Genomic DNA, 16,115 nt, shown 5'->3' with positions numbered 1-16,115 from the left:
AAGCTGATTGGGAACCCATTGTGCGCAGACTTCCCGGTATCCCAAGTCATGCACTATGGCAATTGTGAATTTCCACTTGTTTCACGCCCTCTTCCCAAAGAAAGCGCACTATGGCACATTGTTCTTCGATGGTGTTATCTCACAACAAAGTTTCCATGTTTTTGCATTGTGCATCGTTAAATGTTCAAGAGGGGCTCATTGTTAAAGTCTTTAAAGACTGGACTGTCAGCCGAAAATTTGGGTCTAAACGTTTGAATTGTGGCCGTCAGCGACTAGTCAATGTTAGGGCAGAACGGAGAGTGGCAAGACTGGTACAAGACAACAGAAGGGCAACAGTGCCGTGTCAGATTGCTCGCATCACCTTTCAACATCTCGTGGAGTCACGAGGCGGCCCAACTAAGTCATCTCGTGGCCCAACGAAGTACTGATGGGATGGTCATAATAATCTGGCCACTCAGTGTATATATATATATATTGCATAAACAGTTTTTTAAACTGTTATTTAACAGGCAGAAGAGCCCACTTATCTTATCTGTATCTGTCAGCAATATCCCTACATATAAGTGGTTGAAAAAATATGTTCTCCTTGCAGGTTTTCAGAATCCACGTTCTGCGGTCATATCAAGCAGATTGATATAACTTGAATGAAATTGAAAATATGTGATCCATAGCAACCAATTAGCAAATAATTAACAGTTAGCGGTAATCAGAGAGCCCGGGTGGATAATCTTGAGTTAGTATCATATACCTGTATCTCTGGAAAAAGAAAGTAATTCTGAAAGCACCAAGACAATGAGAAGGTATATATTTTTTGGCACCCCTCCCTCAAACTGGACCCCTAAGCTGATGCACCATAGTCATACATTGATTTGCACAGAACATATATTTTATGGTAACTCTGCATTGATAATTTTCATCAGCTGGAGCAACGCAGTTTATTGCAGCTCTGTATTAACGAAAAATCTGGCAGCTGTAGGGATGGGTCAGCCTTTGTTAAAGTCTAGACAAACCATATACTAGTTTTAGACAGAGTGTGGATCTAAGTTCTATGTTCTTGCTAGGGAGATCAAACATCTCCATCTATCTTGGGAAATTTTGTCACTGGGAGAGAAACATTTGGGGAATCCAAAATTCTACAGTTGTCAACCCATCGGGAAGTGAGAGGCTATATGTAAATAGGCACACCCGTTTCCCTTGAGAATGGTCAGAGGTTGGATTTCCCCTCATTTTGGAGAGATTTGTATTTACTTCCTGTCTTTGGCAGGAAGTGCAGGGAACATAGACATCAGTAAAAACCTGACAGGTTCTAAAAATTCTAAACAAAATTTTAGTTGGAGTTACATGAAGAAGTCTTTAAAACTATGGGCTTTTCCTTGCACCTGGAAATTCCCTTTAATTTCCTATGTAATTGTGATGGACCCTATTTGTTATCCTTTTAGTTGGCTATGCATTAAGGCATTTCAGTGGGTTCTTGCAGACTCTGCTTAGAACCTTTTTTTTTTTCAGTCTGCTTTTTATTAAAATTCTGTTTTTGCTTTTTTTTTCCAGATTCTGTTATTTTGCTGAGGACGTTCTGTTGGCCCTGAAAACCGTTGCCTTGCTTTGAGGATGGATCAGGATGCTGATGACTTACCATTGATGGCTAATACAAGTCAAATACTTGTGAAGCATTTTGCTCTGGACTTGGATGTGAATTTTGACAGCCAGACTCTATCAGGTAGTGTTGTGTTATTTCTTCACCCTGCTTTCGCTGGGGAAGTTACTACAAGCAAAGCTCAGCTGGCTGAAGCCAATGAAGTCCAAAGATGTGAATCACCTATGCCACAATTGAATATATGCCCATCGCATAGTAATGTGAAAGACGCCACCTTGCGTGATATAGGTGAAAGAGATACTTCTGATAAGTGTGATCACCATGGTAACAGGAAGCAGACTACTGAGATTACTAGTTCAGGGAACTGCTGTGACAGAAGGAATCATGGGAGTGCTGATTTTGTTCTAGTGTTGGACTGTTGTGATTTAGCTGTGTTAAAGGTCGAGGAGGTAGATGTCACTGCTGTGCCAGTTACTACAAACTACATGTGTTCTACCCAGACAAGTCATGGATCTAAGCAACAGTTGCCTGACACCCTTAATATGCCTCCTGAACTTGAAGCTTCACCTGCAAGCCGATGGAAGGATCAACTATCTTATTACATGCAATGCAGCCAGGCACCAGGATGCGGGGAGCTCATCTTTGTTACTGATTCATGGAGTTTGCAAATCAGAAAAGCTGGAGTAAAGATGCCATGTGCTTTCCCTTCAGCTGTAAGGATGTGGTATAAAACAACAGCAAATGGGAGATCAGTGAAGTGGACTAAAGACCAAAGTGGAAGGTCAGTATTTAAAAAAATATATATGATCAGCTACTGTCAAGTCACACAGATACAAGCACGAGACATCTAATACGAGTGGATTCAACTGCCATTAAGACACCGTAAATATGCTCGGCATCCCTTTTATGCCTTGCTTCAAATCTGGATCACAGCAAAGAAGGTCAGCTTTATAGCACATTGAGTTCTAACAGGATTACATCCCTTAAGCTTGGATCAAAGGCTCTGATTTGCCATCCCTCTCTATTCAGACGTAACCATTTAAAAGACAAGGACTGCAGGAAGTCTAGTTCACAATTCAGCTGTCTGTGTACACTTTTAGAATGGCAGATGATTAGGTGCCAGAAATTCTTTGTTTATGAGGTGAAAATTAAGGCAGGTGTGGTGAGCAGCGGTATGTACCTGCATTTTTTTAACACCTTTATTGACTTTTGGATCTCAGATATTGTTGATAAATAATAAATGACTGACACATTCATGCTTCTGGCTTCAGACATTTTTTTCAAGGCCTAAGAACTGAGACACAGCTTGTCATAAAACTCATTGTTGGCTACACTCATTTACTGTGCCATCTGTTCCATCATTTCATTTAGTGAATTGCTAGAATTCCTAGGGAGCATCACATATACATATATCTACCTTTTTGCCTCTAATGATACAAGATAGATTGGCAGTATGTAGACCTTGCTTATAGAAAAAGCTTATTGAAGCTTGACTTCTTTTGAGGATATTGCCTTCCATAAAAAGATATATGTACCTTATTATTTTTTTGCGGTTCTTTTGTAATTGTATCCTCAGATGGATACAGTCCATTCCTTGGAATGTGGCAGTGTAAGAGTAGACATCGTCATGACCATTTGCTCTACCAATTTTTCATAGGACAACAGTTAAAGTGACACTAAACTCAGGAGTTATATCGTAAAAATGCATTCAAATACCTTAACTGTTAACAATACGGGACCTTTTTTGTGTATCACTCAGCTGTAGATCCTCAAATCATCTCTCAATTGGTGCTGACACTGTCTTTTCTTCTGGAGGGTGGCTACTTTTGTTACCTATGGTCCCTGTGCGTGTTGTAAAGTAGCCACCGCTCCATGATTGCTCCTGTGATGGACTATAATCTCATGTTTAGTTTACTAATTTGTATTGGGATTGTAGTCCATCACGGGAGCGAGCTTGAAGTGGTGGCTACTTTGCAATACATACACATGGACCATGGGGAACAAAAGTAACCACCCTGCGGAAGGAAGGACAGTGTCTGCACCAATTCAAGATGATTTTAGTATCCATGGCTGAGTGATACAAATTTGTTTTTATATTGTGCCATCAAAAAGAGGTTGAAAAGAGTGACATGGTTTCCCTAATCCCATAAATTATTCTTGTGTCACGATTGATGAATACGGTAGACCCGAGCAATTCTAGTTTTAATATACTCAGCCAATTAAAAAATCACATTGACCCTATGAAGAGACCCACAAAATATATAACCATATATTATGTTAAAAAACTTAACTTGCACTTTTAGAAAAAGATTGCTTTAGTCTCCCCCCCCAGCCCACTAATTTAGAAACCTGCCACCCAGCTGCTGATTTACCACAGCATGACAACTGTAGCCATGCAGTGTGCCCCCATTGACTTGAACATGTCATAATCTGATTACCATGAATTGATAATCAGATTATGACATGAAGACTTGAATTGATTTGAGAAGAAATAAAATGTATGATCATGTTTTTTAAAATTATAAGAAAATTCTATATAAACATAAATGCTTGTCTGTTGTTGGTGATGTATTGGAAAGGCACACTTAAAGTTCCTAATTAACCACAGATATGAGCAGATTGTACAATCAGTTGTATGCTTTACGAAATTGGAAAACCATCTTCTGTGATAATCCTAGTATTTATGTCAGATGCTATAACAAATGAACATTAAGGACCCATTCAAGCTTTTGAGTTTTGACAATGCACAAGCAAAACATAGACATTGTTACAATGCATAGCAGTACATAGTACAGTACAGCCCAAGACACCACAGCGCACCTCAAGGCATATACTGTGTGTTGTGGTGCACTGTGCTGTTAAAAAAAGGGTCACGCACATCCAATTGTGCTTTAGCAGACCGTTCATAATAAATGTACTGCCTTAACGCAATGCTCATAGATGCATGTGTATTAATGCACTGCAACAGAATGCTCAAGTGTGAATGGGTCCTTAAACATGTTTGGTAGATGGCCTCAAATAGCGAGTGAGAGATTGCATTGTTTTACAGTCATTGTCTGCAGTCACATCATAGCAGATAAATATTTCTGTCTCGCATTCTATACATGGTGGGTGATACTGCGCAATCCTTTCCCTGCTCTGTTTTCCGTCTAGAAGTAATATTCTGTGTAAAATAAGGTTTTATATGAATTTCTTCCTTAGATCATTTTAAAATATACCACCAGGTGGCATTAGAAATACAAGAGCAACCCAATGGGCTACTCATGTTTTCTTCTACAGAAGTACCCCCAGTTTCACTACATATTGGGCCCCTCCAGGTGTTTGCAAGTCAGGTCCCTTTTCTAGGGATACTAGAATACAAATACTGACTGTTTTTTCCTGGATGGGAGCCTGGCTCACCTGCTGCTGCATCAATATTGCCCAATGAGCCTGCCCATTACAATGGGGAGCCTATAAAATTGATTAGTAGGTGGGAACGGGGACAGATTCTCAACCAGCATTCATTTGAACTGAGAATTTAAAAAAACAGTGTGAGCATTCAGGCCAAATTGTTTGGACAGCAATATCTTAATCTGTACGTATAGACTTTGTAAGGCTGATCATGGTTATTTATTATGTAGCATAAGAAAGCATTGGAGGATTGACAGGATACAGTGAACTGGGCTGGATTTCCAGGATATGAATTCCCTGTCCTAGATATGACATTTCCTTGGGCAGAGATATTATCTCCTCTGTAATCCTTATTTTGTATATATTAAAGCAGCAGTATTTGAAGGGGGGGGGGCACCCATATATCAAAAAAATATCCCTTTCCACGTGAATACAAAAAACAAAAAAACTGTTCTAAAGATTAAGTTGTAATAGTTTAGCGGGTGACCAAAAATTCACATTAAGAATATCCCTGAATGTTAAAATAGTAAGGTGAGGAGTAGTACTAAAGACTTTAATAGCAATGAGGAATCCAAGGGGTAAGGGCTAGGTTATTAAAAAACAGCAACATTTTCTCAAAAGAAAACAATTGCAATCATTTCTGCTAAAAATTCTAGATTGGGTTACTAGTTGGTGGTAGTGTCTAATATGTGGAAGCTATAGAGACTACACTTGTTAGGTCCTGGTTAACATAGAATTTGCACTATGAGGGGGTTTTCTGGTTTCAAACACATTTAGGAAAATTGAACTAAATAATCCAAAATTATTTTGATGGTGGACTGCTCGAAATGCATCACAAATAACAATCAAGGAAGAACGTTTAATTTTACTGCCATAATTCTGCCTAGCCAATATGTTTTGAAAGATGCAAGCTTACTTACCATCATCATCCTTTCTTTAGCTAGTAGTAGTTAGTCACATTGATCTAGACTTGTTCTGTAATGTGGAAGAAAAAGCACAGCTGAATGTGACTAATACTAGCTGTACCATGTCCCGTAAAAATGCAAAACTTTACAGGCATCCTTACTTTACTTCAGTGAATCACTGGGATAAGTGTGGAGGTAAAGGCTTTGATCGTTACTGGTTGCATACTTATTCAAGATCAGTGATTCCTGAACTAGTGAAGCAAGGATAAGGATGACAGGCCTGGAGCTTGCTGCTGTAGAACAATGTGGCAGTAGCAGCCCTCATATTTCTTTCCTGACAGTTACAGTACTTTAGGAGCAACTATATGTAAAATTGCTTGGTCACCTGCTTATTCTATCTTAAAAAAACATTACCACACTACTTATGCCAGAAAGCCCATCAAACTTCCCAAACTTGAATTTTCGAGTCTTATGTAAAGTGCAAACCTTTCTGAATCTCAAGGAAAATACAGTATATGCTGGGTCTACTCTTCCCTCAGCTTCCCTAAGATCTGCCTAAAAAAAGCCTGGTGTCTTCCAGAAATCTTACATTATTGAAATGCCATCTAAAACATGTATGTGTGGATGCCAGATATGTATGTCTGTTTGATATATACTCTCATATCTGTTTGTTGTGTCATATTAAGTATTTTTTTTTCCTTTAAAACTAGGCCCTGTGTTTACACATTTGGATCTCCTATCAACAACAGGGCCCTTTTTCCATGTCAAGAGCCACCAGTAGCAATGTCAACATGGCATGCAACTGTCCGAGCTGACAGCACATTTATTGTGCTAATGAGCGGTGAAAACTTTGCTGCTCCAGCCAACTGTGAGCAAGGTAGGCAGCTTTTGTTTCAATTGCAAAATACACTTGTGTGCCTCTCTGTAAAATGGTTTCAGCAACTGTCTTGGAATAAGGAATAAGCCCAGCTTCTTTCTCATCCATTAAGGGACACAGGAAGTCTTCACTATAAACTGGCGCCTAGAGGAGGATTGGACACTGGCAAACAAAAAGATTGTAGGCTTACCAATGATAACCCCTCCTACAGCTAGCAAGCCTTAGTTTTTTGCTAGTGTCCTGGTAGGATGAACGTCTATTCTCCAACTCTGCCCAGAAAAGTCTAACCTCTTCTTTGCTCGCGTTTTTTTGTTTGTTTTCTAATCATGATTTTTCTCTACAGTGTTGCTAGCTTATTTCAATGATTGCAGCTATCTGGAGCAGCTATCCTTAGCTTGGTGTTTGGAGTGCTGCACCTGGAGCCTGGTGAACTGGACGTTGCGTAGCCAGCCTGGAAGTGACCTTCGGATACTGGGTTCTGCATAAGATGCTTTCTAGCCCCGTTCTGGTATCAAGACAACCACAGAGCACTTTCCAGGTCCAGAGCTGTTGGCAGTGCCTCAACACTTGCCCTGTCTCTGAAGACTCGGTCTGATCAGGCTGATCACTGGGAACTATCTCATTGTTTGCATCACTGGGCGCCTTTTAAATTTCCTATTCTCTCCAAGTCTTTGCCACAGAAGGGGTTACACTGAGGGACAGAGAGCTAATGTGATCTGCTGGGAGGAGTGTTTTGCGCACTTCACACTCTCTCAGCATCAAGGAAGCATCTTCCCACCGCTACTCCTGGTTTACAAAGAGCCACCTGGAACTTTGATTTTAGTTTGTTCCTTCCACCGTCTGCCAGCTGTCTGAGTTTCGTGAGTACCTAAGCTCACAACATGTCTGTTTCTAAATGCTGAGGGGATGGTCCTGCCACATTGGGTGAACCCAACTTACAGTGCCCAAACGATTCCTGGGGCCTATAAGACTGTATTTGAGAAATGTCAGTCTTTTGCAAAAAAGAAGACGGTTTCAGCTTTTGTTGATGCTATACCTACTCCTCTGCATCTAGAAAATCAGGCTGCTTTTTCCATTCTCAGGTTTTTCAGAGCTCCAACAGTTGCATAGTCCTTTCCATTGCCCCTATTCTTTGAGGTATCCTTCTGTCGGGATTGGAAGCCCTTTGATGGGTTCTGAACACTCCCTCAGCGCTGACTGGATTTGGGAAGGATTTTGCTATACCCACTGTGGATCTACCAGTGACTCACCTTAGAGGGAAACCACTAGTCCAGTAGAGGGCATCCTCTTATTCAAGGATTTTACTAACCAACACTTATCCCTCTTTAAAATCCAGTTCTTGCTGGTGTCCCTGATCTCCATCTTGTTCTTGCTGTTACCTTAATTTGTAAAACCATGGCAGTATGGTCTAATTGCTTCAAAAGTGATCTCTCCACGGTGGCAGTGAATCCTTTCCTATCTAAGCTTGTGGAGCAGATGTCTGGTGTTTTACACTTCAGCTGTGATGGCCTGCTGGAAGCATCTGGACTTATCTCCTGTTTGGGTCTTTTGTTCATACAAATGCACAGAGTGCTCAGGTTAAAATGCTGGAATGCAGATGCTGTGCCCAAGGAGTGCCTGACCTGCTTGGTTGTCGAGGGAAGGTTACTCATCGTAGCTACCCTTGACATTATCATCATTGTAGATTGCCATTCCTAAACATTTCTAAACATGCATGCATTGTCATTTTTAAGATGAGGGTGAAGTTCCTTTTTAACCCCCTGCCTACTGCTACACAGATCGACCACTAACAGCAGTTTATCTTATAAGATGCCTAGGCAGCAGGTAAACCCCATTTATGACTTTGCCATGGACCCAAAGGGGCTGTTTGTCAAAACTCTTTATGCATTTGAGGTTTTCGTTCTACTTTTCCACTGTGGGCATGTTTATTTGGCAATAACTTCATCACCAGTCAAATATAAAAACATTGTTTTGTAGGGACAAACTAGGCTTTGTTTTGGCAATAACGTATTTGTAGCTCGCGGTATACTGAGCTTAGGGTGATGGGAGGACGCTAGTTTGCGTCCGCCCGTTACCCTAAGGAGAACTACGGGGAAAAGCCTTAACCCCATAAGGCTTCTCCTTATGGGGTTAAGGCTTCTCCTTTAATTGTCACTCTTTCAACTGGTCACAATGGAACAACATTGATTCACCCTGACTACAGGTACAATGACTATCAGTCACATTCCTGACTCCTGAACTTTTTCCTTCAGTTCTCTCCTCTGCTGATTGACAGCAGGCGGTGGGTGGGTGCAAAAACCAATAGCAGGCTGGCTATTGCTTCCAGCCACTGCATGCTGTATTTACATTCAGCTGCCATTCCCCAGCTAAAACTATTTGGTTTTTTTAGCTAAAGGATTTTTTTTGTGTGTTTTTTCTTTATTTACATTTTTCTTTAACCATTTTAGTGGATGAGTAGGGGTACAAACACCCCTTACTCATTCACAAGGGGGGCAGCATCTGGGTGCCCCCTTTATTAAAGAGGGTACCCTGATGCAAATATGCCCGATACCCGCAGACCCCCACAACCACCGGGTCAAGCTTGTGGCGGAAGAGGCCATTGTCCCAATCGGCATGGGGATAAGGTGCTTTTCCGGGGGGGGGTCCTGAAAAAGCACCCTCCCAATGCTGAGGGCCTGTGACCTAGTATGGCGCCTGCCCTGCCAGGCCTGTGGTCGGATTAAGGGTCTGGTTGTGAAATTTAGAGGGAAACCCCACTTTTCCACCCCCCTTTTTCAGGGGTGGGGTTCCCCCTTAAATATTCCTACAAGACCTATAGGGTCTGGTGTGACTTTTAGGGGGAACCACACACACTTTTTTTTTTTACACTTGGGGTCCCTCCTAACTTTCTTTCCAGACCTAAAAAAGACTTAGTATCTAGCTCCTCATTCTAGAATGGACCGGGAGGGGGGCCCCGCAACGTGTTTTTTTTTTCTTTTCCTTGCATGTCATTTTTTTAATTCTGCTCACTACTCCCAGGTAGGAAGCAGAACAACCGAGTCGAATGCCGCTTGGCGGCATTCAGCTATTCACTAACTGCTGTTCGGCCCCTATGAGCATAGGGGCGAACAACAGCGAGTGAACTACCGGGCGGTAAGCTCAGCTGATCTCGATGTTGGATCGGCTGAATTGAACAGGTTCTTCACTTCGGCTCAGCCGAAGCCAGCCGATGTATGGCTGAAATCAGCCGTACTCAACTGAAGTGAATAGCCAAACTGCATTCGGCTCACTTCTGCTCGGTTATTCACTCGGCTGCCTTCGGCAGCTTAGTGAAAAACCCCCTTAGTGTTTTGTGCAGGTCTGCCATTGCGTACCACTTGGAATAATGAAAAGAAGACATTATGGACTGTATTTTGTCTTTTATAAAAGATCTTATTATAAAACATCTCCACCTTTAAAAAAAAAAAAAGACTTTGTATCTAGTTCCTCAATCTAGAATCATTGTAGGAGGACTTTTTTAACCATAATTAGTGTGGAGAGTCAGGATGTGATCAACATTTCAATATATTTCTCCCCGTGGCTAATTGCTATATCAATATCAAATGTGTATCTCTAATATCTTTAACTGAATCATAGGATTGATTCCTGTGTCCAAAAACCACCAAGGTCAGAAGGTGTTTTTACATTAGTTTCATGCAAAATGAAGTCAGTCACCTTTTTTCTAGAATTCAGAACAGCATTTCTGATCTCTGTAAAATCATAAACCAAAAGGGTAATACTGCAGATATAAAGGTGAAACTAGGATACAGGGTTGTTTAGAAGATTTTTTATCCAAAGAAACGTGAAAGGATATTTGACAATTTGACAAGATGTAAAATTGACAATGATTTTCCAAGTTGTTGGCAGCTCCAAACTCTATGATTAGTCATTTGTACCTAATGGTGGAGGGCAATGATGTTCTATTCATAATTTCTGGATGACTCATTTTGTACTTTAGCAATTATAAGGTAATTTTAGATTTTCCACAGCTCTTTTCCACCTCTAAGTGAGCAAAAGAAAAAAAAGGAATGTATTTACTTAAAATGAATTAGCTCATTCCAGCTCCAGTTCACATGGACCCCACCCATCCTGTACACCTCTTTCTTCATTTACCACAGACGCACATTGTGTACAGTACTGGGCTAAAATAAATCAATAGAATGGTGTGTTTTTTGGTGTGTTGGAATGCTCGAGTTCAGTCTCACAGCCTGAACAAAGGGGATTCCTTAAGCAACAGAAAAAGTTTGTGGTTTCCAAGGAAATTATCATAACTGGAAATGCACGCAAAAATGACTAACCCTGCGTCTACAATGGATGGATTGCATGAAAATATGTTGTTGACGTCTTTATTGCCAAAATCACGAATATTGACTTATGTAGTCAATTATCTTATTTAAACAGGATGTTCATACATATCTCAGTCATAATTGCCTGAAAATAACTGTTTTGCAGGACAGCACAGTTGTAATCTTTATATGATTGGGAGTATGTAGATGGATGTCTTTTGTTATGACACCTGGTCTGCTGTAACGGTAAGAGTGTTCATTGGATACTTCTCTGTTAGAGAAACTGTTTCCTATTGTAAGCCGTGGCAGCTGTTTATTGTATGTTCAGAATAGGGCTTCAAAACATTTTTTCAGTCAACGAAGGAAAAATAAAATATTTCACACACCTTTCCAAAGATCAAAAAATCATTGTCGTCGGTGACATAAAGCATGAAAATAACGATTTAGCAGCTTTACCACTTATATATTTTATAGGTGAAAAGTCACAATAGACACATTAGTCATCAAACGCCAGACATGACTATAAATAAGGGATATGTGACACTTTTTGAAGAACAGATAGAATTGTTCATTGAAAGGCATTAATTTATATTTGAATGTTAGTGAAAAGGTTAAAATGTAACTCCAGCCACAACAATGCTTTATAGTTTTGTTTAGAGTGGGCTAAGGTTATAACTAAGGATGCACCGAAATGTGGCACCGAAACACACCGGCCAAAAATGGCACTTTTGGTGAAATGCCAAAAGTGTCATCTTTCCTGCTGAAATTGCGGTACATGCCTGGTTTCTCTCCTCCCCGCTGGGTGCTGCTCTGTGTCCCCTCTGACACAGCGCAGCGTCCAGCGCGGAGTAGAGAAACTGTCACAGAAGGCCGAGCAGAAGGAGAGCAATGTGAGCGGCCGGCGTGTCACGAGAGGCCGGGCTCTCCTTCCATTCCGCTCAGTATCCTGTGACAGATTAGGAACTGTAAAGTAGAATACATGTCACCAAAGCAGAATACATGTCCCCAAATCAGAATACTATTCTGCAAAGAGACATGTGTTCTACTTTGGGGACATGTATTCGGCTTTGGGGACATGTATTCTCAGGAATACATGTCCCCAAAGCCGAATACATGTCCCTAAAGCAGAATACTATTTTGCCTTGGGGACGTGTTCTGCTTTAGGGACATGTGTTCGGCTTTGGGGACATGTATTCTCAGAATACATGTCCCCAAAGCAGAATACTATTCTGCCTTAAGACCATGTGTTCTGCTTTGGGGACATGTGTTCTGCTTTGGGGACATGTATTCTCAGAATACATTTCACCAAAGCACAATTCATGTCCCCAAAGCAGAATACTATTCTGCCTTAGGGACATGTGTTCTGCTTTGGGGACGTATTCAGTTCTGGTGACATCTGTATTTTTAGCCCTGGTGAGAAACTGCCCCAAAATCATCAGGCTGTGTTATTTTAGAAAAAATTTCACATCTCCCTTTAAGAAAAAGTATTGGTATTTGGTATTGGCAAGTACCTGAGGCAAAGCACTTGTACTCGTACTTAGTCTTAAAGTGGTATCGGGACATCCCTAGTAGGTATTATTCCAATTTGGCTGCAAAAATATAAATACAATTTAAGATGAACCTGTGACAAGGCTATGGACATTCAAATATTCTTAACCAGCAGTAAATTGGCTTTAAAAGAAGCCCTCGGTTACCTCTGTAGATTCAGGCCCCGGTGACCAATTAATCCTCAGAGTTTACAACAGAAGCACTAAAGTTACCAAATCAGTTTTCTCGGCAGCTCAGCTCCGCCTGCTTCCCCTTCCCAGGCAGGATGGATGCCAGTCACTACTTGCAGGAGGGAGCAGGGTGAACTGCTAACAGTTGACATGCTTCAGCTGTAAATTTAGAGGATAATTTACCCCATTTTGCCTGCAGCCACATAGGCCAGTAAGGCTTGTTGCAAAGCTCATTTCTGCTTGTTAGGAATACACATTTACACTTTAAGACTGTTTCTCACCTTATTCTTAAAAAACGTGGGTCAAAAAGACCTTTCATTTTAAAATGGAGTTTTGCTTTTTTTTAAAAGGTGTCCTAGTACTCCTGCCACTGGAAAAGCACTTGTTAAATACTGATGACAAGTTAAGAAATGAACTGCAGATCTTATGCTAAAGTAATGACAAATTGACCCACTACCAACATAGACAGCAATGAAAACATTTTAACATTCCCGCACTTGTACTGAGATTTCCTCTCCTGTCTTGGTGACAACATTGTCCTTGGGTCAGGAAGAGATGGTACACAGTAAAACCCAACAAATGTACTAAGCCTTTACACACTGTTCGCTCTTTTATGTGGACATTTAATTGCACCTGAACTGCTTTACATTCCCATGTAATCATTGTGGATAAGAAAAAGCTAAATGCCTAAAGGATACCTGGATTTTTACTAATTTCTGAGTCTAATGCCGTGTTAAACCCTATTAAGAGCAAAACATTGGCAGGAAATACAGTTTAGAGGGGGTTTAGGCAGGCCATACATTATGCGAATTATGGCCAGTTCTTGACAAACATCTGGCATCCCTCAATCAGCTGACCGAAGGAGTTGGTTATATTTTCTTCATTCACCCCATGTGTTGTAAAAAAAAAATATTACAATGTATGCGCAACTTTACTGTCTGTATGGAGACCCCATATATCTACTTGGTAGCCATCCATGTAGTAATAAATGCAAATTCTGCTTATCGTGAACAGGATCTGCAATTAGAGATTTTACCTGCAGTGCTATCTTATATATACAGTGGAGCTCTTAAAGTACATTACTATCTTCAAAAGCTTAAACTTGTCTCTGCCAAACCCTGTAAAAACTCTGTAAATAATAGCAGAGTCCTACTCTTCATTATAAAAATGCAAAACATGGGAAGATAGGGAATTTCAATTGATGGTGTAAACCTAAAGAAAAGAGCAAACAGGTTATGTACAATCCATTGTTACTACAAGCTCATTGCTTCTAAAATACAGTACATTCCATAATAAAAAAAAATGATATCAAATCAGTATTTTAAACATTCTTCTTGGTTGTCTTTCCACATAATAAAAGGTGCCTTAGCTGCAATTACCTGACACCTCCTGCCATCAGTATGTGCTGAATGCATCACATTAAAGGAGAACTATGAGGTGAGTGATTTTCCATCCTCATAGTTGGAGCTGAGATGTGACAATGAAACTGTCACACGTTTACTCTATAGATCGAGAAGTGAGCGAACACATACTGTTGCTCGCTCACTTCCCGATCATTTCCTTGCAGAGAGCGATGACTGTCAGTCACTGCTCCCCGCAGGGATTCCCCCCTCTCCTCTCCGATCCTCCAGTGCTGACTGGAGGAACGGAGGAGGGAGGGGGCGGGTACAGCTAGCTCTGCTTCTAGATAGGCAGAGCGTGCTGTCAATCAGCCAGCTGGGTGGATCTCGAAAGTATTGTCGTGATCTGTCCCGCGGCGCTCTCAGCATATAGCGGGCAAAAGCCCACTATAAAGTTAGCTTTGGGTTATGGGAGGACGTTAGATAAAAAGGTTACACCATAGTTCTCTTTTAAACTCAACGTTAAAGTGGACCTTTCAGTAGCTTTACAAGTCTGCACTGATAAATTTAAGTCAGTACTTTTTATAATTAAAAAACAGTCAATAGTGACTTTGCCAAGGATGATGAAATCAGTCAGCTGCAGACAGGAGGAAGCATTTGCTCAGTTACCTTTACCCATTAATCACTCATACTGAAATATTGTAACTTTGTAGCAGGGGGCAGATCTGTGTCAGACCTTCGCAAGCACAGCATTGGATAATACCTGAAAAAAATGGTGCCATATGTCGTATTAGAAAAACAGACAATCAAGGCATCATCGGGGGAATACTGTGATATCTGTAGGTAGAAAATACCTGTAAGGGTTACTCTTTTAAATGTACCGTAATACTAGGCCCACTTTACATTTTCCAATACTCTCAGCACACATACACCTTCTGTGTCTTTTGTGAGGAGAGTGTAATTGGAAGCACATTAGAGGTGGAGCTTCAACCTTGAGAATTTCTGCAAGTAGTTGGTCTGATGGAGTTAGTGTGTATAAAAATAATCTTGTTTCTTAAAGAAGCATTCTCTAAATGTGCAATGTTGTTGATGATTCTGTGGTTTGCTGCATTTTTCTACAATCAGCCTATGGCATTTTTATGAGTTGTGAACTGAAAGTGTAGACACAGATCACATTTCCCAGCAAGTTTATACTACTTAACAACATACTGTATAATAGTAATAGTTCCCTCTTTAAGTATACATGAAATAGGTTGTATTCCAGTAGGTTCTGAAAAAAACTGTGCACAAATATTTGGAAATGTTATCAATTACTTTTTTATAATAAAAAAACAAACTTGAATTTTAGGCCTAAATGGGGTCGTGGTTAAACGACAGTGTGGTCTGTGTTACTGGCTTAAGTAGAAATATTTCAAACCAGTTGATTTATGTACAGCAAATGATGTTGCACAAGACATAAGCACCATTAAAGAGCTAGTAATGCTACTTTTGGACATCAATATATGTCAAAAGCTATGCATTACTAAACTTTATGAGCATCTCAGAATAACTGAAGTATTTGTATTGTACATGACTACATGATTTGTATCTCTTGCATTAATCTGCCCATTTGTTAACTCAAACTATGTTTGCCTCGCTAATTTGCCAAAGTGGACTTTATGTTTATCTAGGCTGTGTGTATAATCCTTCTAAACAGGATGTTCTACAATTTTAGTTGAAGAGTCACATGGACTTTTGCATATTTACATATTCTAGCTAATGCAAGTGTCAGTGTGAGGAAGGGTTACATACAATGGAATGCATTTGCAATTAAAGGAGTGGCATGTTCTACTTTGTTGTAGATCTGAGCATATGAATCTTGAAAGTTTGAGCATCAGTATGGTTCATGTCAATGTGGATGGAGATTTTCAGATCATACCCATTTCCCTTTAATCTGCCAATATATATATATCTATATAGATATATCTATATATCTATATAGATATAT

The 16,115-nt window shown here is 40.3% G+C and overlaps 1 protein-coding gene across 1 annotated transcript in view; it reads left to right on the top strand.

Annotated features, from left to right (window-relative positions):
* The first annotated feature begins 1,601 nt into the window (after positions 1-1,601).
* Positions 1,602-16,115, top strand: part of CUNH9orf3 (chromosome unknown C9orf3 homolog) — a 303,413-nt gene continuing 288,899 nt past the window's right edge. Inside the window, exons 1-2 of the mRNA XM_018557867.1 lie at positions 1,602-2,375; positions 6,600-6,766. Coding sequence (XP_018413369.1) covers positions 1,609-2,375; positions 6,600-6,766 — 934 coding nt within the window. The 5' untranslated portion in view covers positions 1,602-1,608. The remainder of the gene's footprint in view (positions 2,376-6,599; positions 6,767-16,115) is intronic.

This window comes from Nanorana parkeri, unplaced genomic scaffold, assembly GCF_000935625.1.
Source record: "Nanorana parkeri isolate BGI_ZX_2015 unplaced genomic scaffold, ASM93562v1 scaffold307, whole genome shotgun sequence".
Lineage (NCBI taxonomy): Eukaryota > Metazoa > Chordata > Amphibia > Anura > Dicroglossidae > Nanorana > Nanorana parkeri.
Note: the sequence above shows the minus strand (reverse complement) of the source record. Positions and strands in the feature narration are given on the sequence as shown.